The following is an 8,973-nucleotide window of genomic DNA, read 5'->3' as shown; positions in this document are numbered from 1 at the left end:
TAAAAACCACCCTTTCACAGTAGCTAAAGCAAGTACTATTCTTACTAAAACAGACTTGGCAACAAGTGAAAAGGTATCAAAGTAATCTAAACCAAGTTTTTGAGTGAAACCCTTAGCAACCAAACCAGCCTTGTACCTTTCAATAGAACCATCAGGATGATATTTAATTCGGTATACCCATTTGCACCCAATGGGAGATTTACCAGGAGGCAGTGTAGTAAGAGTCCATGTATCATTTAATTCCAGAGCAGCAATCTCTTATCCATGGCTTGTCCCCATTTAGAATATTGAACTGCTTGATGAAAAGAAATGGGTTCTGGAGGAGTAGAGTTAACAGCCATAACAAAAGAATGAAAGGGAGGTTTAAGATGTGAGTAACTGAGACCATTAGAAATATCATATGGTAAACCAAGAGCAAGTTTGGTACTAACAAGCTTACAAGTTTACAAGAATAGTCTGATAAGTAATTATGATTAGAAGAATTATGTTTTGCAAAATTATGATTAGAAAGTTTAAGTTGTTGGATTTTGAGAATTATGATTGGAAGAGTTATGTTCTGCAGAAGGAGGTAAAGATGGGCCTGGTTGTGAATCATAATGAATATTCAATTCATATTTCAATTTAAGACAAAAATTTCAATCTAATCAATCATATCATACAATGGAGTACATGATTTTGCAATTCACTACATATCAGGCTGCCCTCCAAAACAAGAAGCATGACCCAGCCGGTTTACGTATAGAAAAATAGGTAAAGAGCATTTAATCAAATGAGAAAGACACCAATCTGTTACATTTATAATCTCTAAAAGCCTAGTGTAACATAAATAAGGGAGGAAAATAGCTTCAAAGTAAAAGGTGAGGACGTTAATTAAATTGGTTGTAGGCTCTTCTCTTGATCCCTAAACCTCTATAAATTATGAACAGGGTATTGGCTTCTGAAAGTACACGTTTCTTCGAGTTTAAGCAGAGCAACAACCAACTTTCTTCACAGCTGATACATCATCCTTAGATCCGACATTGATCGTCTGCCCCTTGGGCAGGGCTGCTGGGTCATCCCCAACGTCAAGAGCCTTCCTGCTCACAACACGGTAGATTTGGGTCAGCACTTCTGTAAAGGCGTTTTCAACGTTCAGGGATTCCAGGGCAGATGTCTCCATGAAAAAAGTGTTCTCCCTTTCTGCAAAACCTGTGGCATCCTCAGTTGAAACTGCTCGCAAATGACGCAGGTCTGCCTTGTTCCCAACCAGCATGATCACAATGTTAGAATCGGTGTGATCCCGAAGCTCCTTCAGCCATCTCTCCACATTTTCAAATGTAACATGGCGGGTGACATCATAGACAAGTAACGCACCAACAGCTCCTCGATAATATGCGCTCGTGATTGCACGATATCTTTGGCATGGAAAAATGCAAAACAATATGAATATTCTCACAAAGAATCAACAAGAACTAAACATTGCAATATGTAGAAATATTTGCAGCAACTAAAAATAGTTAGGTTAAAACCCCAAACTGAACAAAACAAACATGCACGCATACTAAAATACCATCAAGGATTCCTATTATGACACCGTAGCTACTTCAGCATTTCTGGCTGCTAATTTTTAAGAAAAAATCAAAGAGAAGCTGAGTAGGACACAAAGCTGGCAGGAACAATTTGCCAACTGAGCAATGTCAGTTTTACCAAACATGCCAGATTGCTCTCTCTCTCTCTCTCTCTCTCTCTCTCTCTCTGTTTCTTTTTCCTCTCAAGATTATCTCAGAAATGCACTCCCACACCACCATGGCAACCAGAACCACGATATTAACAAGAAGAAAGTTTTAAGATCTGCTAGGTGGTGTTTTCCATCATTTTACTTTGTTTAGGGAAATATCCCTCAAAAATATGCAGTGCCAACTGTGCCATAAAAATTTTCTGGCAACTGACACATGTTGCTTTGGGTCATCCTCCTCTATTGCAATATTTTTTTTTCTGCAAAAGATGATAGGTGAGGGCAGAAAGTTCTTGGGATCTGGATGGCCGTTGGAGCCCCTATCAGGCAACTAATGGGAAGATGAGCCTAGATAGACAAGTCAAACTATAAAACCACTCTTTCACTGGTGTATTAAGGTCTCTCATTGAAAGAGCAGGGTCTCATCTTCCTTTTATTGTTACAAACAATATATTTTTTTTAAAACAATAATTTCTACCCCAATGAATGCTGGAAACAAATCAGTTATATATAGAAAACACTACTGTACTTTGTGTCAGATCTGGTTCCTTTTCTGCTTTGGCTAACAATTCTGAGATGCATTACAAAAAAGGGAAGCAATCATGCTGCGTAGGGGGTCCAAAAATCATTTTTCAGTGGTTGATGGCTGTGGGAATTTAATTAAGAATCAAGCAAGTCAGAGTCTTAATGATGAGTGGTGTGCATGTAATGTTACAGGAACAAATGTTGATGCACGGCAGAGAGCAGGGATTTGTATTGTGGGAAATAATGGTATTGACAAGTCTCTGGATGCTGGAATGAAAACTGATAGGACTGACTGGTGAGTCTACAAAAGTAAATAATTTTTGGGGCAGTGATGCAGGCTGGGCTTGAAATGAGGAATTCTCTTCATGATAATCAAATCAATTCTGTTGTGTGGGTGAATAAAATTCTCAAAAAATACCAATGGTAATTTTAGCATTGAGGAAAATGTTTTGAAGGTGGATCAGATTGAAAGATATATATATATAAAATTTTTAGAGCAAGAATCAGATAAATAATTAATGATGAAGGTTGTCCAAGGGTCAAAAAAAAAAAAAAAAACAGAAGTGTGGCAAAAAGAGGGTATTGACTATTGAGAGCAATTTTGATAGTAAGTTTGCTTGTGATGGCGATTTATTATTGGATGTTCCGTGTGTAAAATGGGTACATTTCAGATTCCCCTGATTTAGTTGGAGGTAGTTCTCAACCGCCACTGAGTCTACCAGAAAATTCAGAGTGTTCCTATTTCTGAGGATGATGGTCTGGGTAAAGAGCATTGACTGATCAGATAAGTTGCCTATCAGTCTCTCCTTTGGTGCAGGTTAACGGGAAGGATCTTGAAGCTCAAGAACTGATGCAGATGGGCTTGCGGTTGTCTGATCCAACAGGACAAGAAGTTTGATTGGATGGGGGCAAGAATAAGGTGAAAACAGGTCACTGTGAGCAAGCAAACTTAAGTGTTCAATCAAGTATGATGGGAATGGTTTAAAAAGGACTTATCTTATTTAGTTATTTGTCCTTTTTTTTTGTCAAAAAGATTGTTTATCTTTTGAGGACCATTGCCCTCTCTTGCTTTGTAATTCCTTTTTCTTCTATCTTAATAAACTTCTTTTGCTATTGGAAAAAGGGAAAATCATACCTTAAAAATAGTTCCATAATTCCAGCTACAGGCAGTTTATGGATTTAATTCATGCTTGTTTGGAAATGGATGGATCCAACATTAATCACTGATACACTCCATCATGCCATTTTTACTGTTTTCCCTTCATTTTTCTTTTCAAGATTTTATTACTCTTTTTGTCTTTTAAATACATAGCTGGCTTTTGAGATCTTGAGACTTTCTTTTCTTTTCTATACTCCTTTGGATAACTGAAATTCCTGGACTTTTGGGAGACATAAAATAGAAATTCTTCAGCAAATAATAACTATGAAAGAAAAGCAACCTCACTTTAGAGACACCCTTGGAACTTCAGAAAACATTGTACTTAACAAGCACAAAATCAGAAGATCTATTTGCTCCTCTATAATGCTGTTATGACAGGGTGTATGCTTTGGAAAAAAAAGACAGGGTGTATGCGATGTGAAAAAAATACAAGGAAAAAACAAACAAACAAATACAAAACACACAAAGCAAATATACAAATTTTACATGGTCTAACTCAAAGCCTGTGTCCACAAGCAAAACAATCAATCACTACGGATAAAGATGAGTACAAAGATGAACTCCTAAAGGCCCAAACTCTAAACAATACAACAACAGAAGTCAAACCTTAAGTCGCACTAGGTGGGTTGGTTACATGAACCCGGCTCCATATATGTGCACAACCTTGGGTGATATCCTCTAACAAATGAAGGGTATCGAATCTTTACCGAGTATCTCATTCCAGGTTAGTCTATGTCTACCCATCTTGTGTATTATTTGGCTTACGTTGTATGTACGTCACCCTCTCTTATCTTACCTTCAATGCTATGCTGAACTTATCATGAATGTTTTCGTTCCTTACTTTATGTTGTAGAGTTGCCACACCATCCACCTTAGCATTCTCATTTGAACAACTTCTAATTTTTGGATATATTGTTTATTTGTTGTTTAACATTCTCATCCATATAGCAAAACTGTTCTTATTTCCGTGCCATAGAAATTTCCTTTAATTTTAAGGGTATTCTACAATCATTAAACAAGTCTGAAGCATTTCTTCATTTTACCCAACTTGCTTTAACTCAATGAATTACATCTTTAATTTCTCCTTTAGCTCCCATAATAGATCCAATGTCTCAAAATCTACTAGTTTATTGAATTCTGAAAATCAAGTTTAATCTTTTTTCCAATATTCGTCCAATTATGACTAAAATGACATTTCTACTTGACTTAAAACCTCCAGATTAGATACGTTGTTTAATCTTATTTTGGTTTATCTTAAAATGACCAAATTGTAAAGCTTGCTTATATTCTAACTTATGCTACTCCATCTGCAGTTTCATCAATGTCAACTGCAAATGACATACACCAAGGAAATTTTTCTAAACAATGAATTCTGAAAATCGTTGTTCCTGCCTCCCTCCCCCCCTCCCCTTCTCTCTCACACATAGACACATGCACACATGCAAACAAAAAAGATATCATGAAAGCATCATGTTTGGTTGCCCAAAAATTATGAATAAGATGAATAAAAACATGCAAGGAATGGAGTTCAAGAAATCATCACAACAAATGATATTGCTAAAGCATATTATCTTCATGTGAAAAATAATACTGGAGACTCTAAAGGCACGTTTAAATGTGAAAAACAATTTTCTACCATGTTAGTTATTCAAATATTTACAAAAAAGTTAGCTAATTTATCATTTCACAACATTTGTATAAAATAAATGAACAATAAAAAGTTTTGACACTATTTGCTTGTGGATATAGTTTTATTTTCCAATTCTAATATTTTAAATGATTACAAAATGCCACCTTGTTTTACAATTTTCCAAATTTATATAGAAAAGTTGGAAAACATTTTTTTTTATTATTTTTCTAGATTTCTAACTCTTACTTTGTGTATGGGATCATGGAATTCGAATTTAGGACTTTAATTTGTGTCGATTATGTATAGAGTTTCTTATAAATTCATATAATTTCTAATTAAAGCCCCAAAGTCAATGATCCCAAATATTACCTTATATAAGTTTTGGAAAATTGAAAAAGTTGTCTTTTTTAAAAAAAAAATTACTTTGAAATTTAGATATAAAAATGAAAATTTTTTTGTACATTCAAACAAATTTTTTATTTTATACATTTTTAATATAAATCTTGAAAAACTAAAAAAAAAGTTAAAATTTTTATAATTCTTTAGAAAACTGAAAAAATAAAACATAAAATGTCTTCTGAAAGTAAACATGTCCTAACCCTTTCAAATATAAAGTCTCACCATTTATACAAATGCATGTTCCAAGAAACAAGTGTCTATATGTCTATTCAGTCAATCCTTTCTTTTTGAGATGTGCAAGAATTTTGAGTTGATTATTGAAGCTTGCTTAGGCATTTGAGAATATGTCATCTTTAAGACCGTAAGATTAAAATACAACGGTAATGCTATGTATGATAATCCAAGCATAAACATTATAGTTTTAATATCAAACTGCTTTGTGAATTTTGTTCAATTAACAAAAAGTAATAAAACAATACAAGTAGATGCATGTTAAAAGAGACAAACTCAAAGAAGATTACATTCCAATTCGAAAAACAAAGTGTAACATGGAGATTACCCGTAATGAGCAATGTCAAGTGCTTTCTATTATCGATCCAATTCTCACCACATTTTTTAGGCTAAAAAATCAAATGCACACAAAATGGTAGCCAAGAAGAACTTAAAGAAGTCGTTTATATAAATATATATATAATGTTTGAAGGAGTCATCAGCCTTTCTATTGAATTCAATTCAATTTAGTTCAATTGAATTGAACTCACAATCCAATAATGCTTCTTGCAATGGATAGAATTAAAAGTGAACTATATTGAATTCTTTTGCTATGTATTGCAATTGGAAAAATATAAATTAAACATTTTTTCCTATTCTAACCCTGATTTAAAATAACATTCAAAGGTGGATCCGAATTCATTCTCTCATCAATCCAACCATTATTGTGAGGCTTGTGATTGTCACAAAACTCATCTTGTTCGGATTGTGAAACTAGCTAACTCTATTTTTTACATTCCTAGCACTGGACTAAACCAAAAGTGAAAATTACAAATAATGTGATTTCCTTTCACTCCAATAAATGATTTAATAAGACAAAGGAATGATTACACCATCATCTAGCAAAATGCATCTCCTACTCTATATCTTATAGATTTTCAAACTTCCTTGCACCTAGCTATTTGTAGTTGGTCAGGAATCATACTAAATCACAACATGAAAAAAAAATCTCAATTCCACGCTTAATTCTAAAGGGCCTGTCAGGAAACTTCCGCCCTAACACATTCCACCTACGAGATTACAGGGCAAGCTAATGAGGAATATTTCAAATCGGCTAGCAATGTCGGTCTGTTCTCGAGTGTGATCATACGTATGCGTTTAGTGCTATGTATGAGGCTAATCGAACTCCATAGTGTATATTAAAATATTGACCCAGCAAAAAAAAAAAAACCAAACTTCAAAAGTAGACAGATCCCAAATTTCAATAAAAAACAATAATAATGTAAGAAAATAAAAGCAATGTAATCAAGTTCACGAATGCGACCAATAATCATTGAGATCCAGATAAAAAATGGGAAAAATAAGGAAAACCAAAATTTGAACATTTGGGTTTTATATAATTTTGATTTGCAAAAGATTTAGAAGCCTATATAAACAGATAAAAAATGGGAAAAGAAGCAAAACCAAAATTTGGGTTTTATATAATTTTGATTTGCAAAAGATTTAGAAGCTTATATAAACCGAAACCAAAACATCATATAAAATACTCAGCAAAAAATATGTAATAGGTCAGACGAATGGAAATGCGTTTTTTTTTTTTCCCAATTTTTAAATCTCATGTTCCATATATGAACTTAAGAAAAAAAAAGAAAAAGAAAAAGAAAAGGAGATGTTAAAATTAAGTCCCGAAAACGTTATATCCCATATTTTATATTGAACCAACCGGAAACTCAAAAAGGAAAATCAAATGGAAGGAGAGAAAAAGGGAAAAATGCAGATCTAGAAAGACCTTTCTTGGCCGGCGGTATCCCAAATCTGGGCCTTGACGACCTTGTCATCGACGCGAATGCTGCGGGTGGCGAACTCGACGCCAATGGTGGACTTGGATTCGAGGCTGAACTCGTTGCGGGTGAACCTGGACAAGAGGTTGGATTTGCCGACGCCAGAGTCACCTATCAGCACCACCTTGAACAGGTAATCGTAATCGTCATCCGCTCTGTATGCGGCCATTACCGATACAGATTTAGAGAGAGGGAGCGGGAGAGAGAGAAAGGGCAGATGCGATCGAAGGTTCAAAAGGCGGGCGTTCTTTTTTAGTTTTTTTTTTTTTTTCCCCCTTATGCTTTACTTCGTCTCTGCATAATTAGAAACGGAGAGAGAGAGAGAGAGAGCGCTAAAAATCAAAACAGCAAGCCGGAAATATGAGGTTCTTAGTTGGCAATTATTTATGGGTGCATGAGAACGGCAAATCTAACTTCTAACACTACTTTTGCTTTATTCTCCCTTTTTTTTTTTTTTGGGTATCTCTTCCTTTGAAAGCCATGCTTATTGATTACTAAAATAAATCCTTAAGTATGATTAAAAGTTATAAAGTCATTACAAATAATATATTTTCTTTCATAATAAATTTAAAATACTCAAAATAAAAATTTAGACACTAATATTAGATCAATACATTTTTTAAAATTTACATTATTAAAATCCTATAGAATATTATATATAATATGCATTTTCATATATATATATATATATATATACATATATATATATATACTATATGGTTTCGGTTCAGTTCGGTTAATTGTGGATATTGAATGGGCCTAGGACCAAACTGATAACCGAAAAAAATAAAAAAGTTCAAATCAAAACTGAACTGAAAAAATAGTTAACCAATTTTTCAATTTGATTTGCTTCGATTTTACGATCTAGTTAAATTTTTCAATTTTTTTGCCCATCCGTAGAGCCCATGCTATGCATCATAACCCGTTATCTCATCATGAGCCAATGTGGCACTATAGGATTCTCCTTCACTTTCCGTATGTCACGTAAACTTGTGATAGGCACGGGCCTATGATGCTAAGGGTGAGTTTGAACTCATTTTTTTACCTAACTTTTTTTTTTTCAAAGTAAAAGTTGAGTATAATAAGTTTAGCAAATTCTTTTAAGGTTAAATATGATTCCAATTTTTTTGGAAATTTTTTTAAAATTAAGAGGAGATTAGATCAAGATTTGACTCCACTACCTCTAAATTTATCAAGGGTCCATCATTTACTATTGTGCTAGTCCATGAGCCTAAGAATTTTTTTTTTTTCTAAATATTTTAGATTAAAGGTCTTTGAAATGTATTAGATGTAAATTATTTCAAACTTTAGCAAATTAACCTTTTATTAGGTGACAACCTTATAAGTGTGCAATATATTAGTAAGGGTACCCCCAGGGTGTGGTTCAGGTGGTAGTGTGGGCTGCGAGAGTGCTTCTCATGAGGTCAGGTGTTCAAACCCTCCCGAGTTCGTTTCCGTCCCTGGACTCTTGAATTTACCCTCCCTTTGGAGTTGT

At 34.0% G+C, this 8,973-nt stretch overlaps 1 protein-coding gene across 1 annotated transcript; it reads right to left on the bottom strand.

Annotated features, from left to right (window-relative positions):
* Positions 1 to 633: 633 nt before the first annotated feature.
* Positions 634 to 7,907, bottom strand: LOC131144233 (ras-related protein RABA1f). The gene is made up of 2 exons (XM_058092755.1): positions 7,427 to 7,907; positions 634 to 1,394 (listed from the first exon to the last, which is right to left on the bottom strand). Exons 1-2 carry the CDS (start codon positions 7,645 to 7,647, stop codon positions 962 to 964), a joined length of 654 nt encoding a protein of 217 aa, XP_057948738.1. The 5' UTR covers positions 7,648 to 7,907; the 3' UTR covers positions 634 to 961.
* Between the last annotated feature and the right edge of the window lie 1,066 nt (positions 7,908 to 8,973).

The sequence above is a fragment of the Malania oleifera genome, chromosome 12 (assembly GCF_029873635.1).
Source record: "Malania oleifera isolate guangnan ecotype guangnan chromosome 12, ASM2987363v1, whole genome shotgun sequence".
NCBI lineage: Eukaryota > Viridiplantae > Streptophyta > Magnoliopsida > Santalales > Ximeniaceae > Malania > Malania oleifera.
This window is presented reverse-complemented; position numbering and strand designations above follow the sequence as displayed.

Coding starts and splice junctions, on each gene's coding strand:
- LOC131144233 (XM_058092755.1), bottom strand. CDS start 7,647: ATGGCCGCATACAGAGCGGATGACGATTACGATTACCTGTTCAAGGTG. Junction 1,395..7,426: donor GATACCGCCGGCCAAGAAAG/GTCTTTCTAGAT, acceptor TCCATGCCAAAG/ATATCGTGCAATCACGAGCG.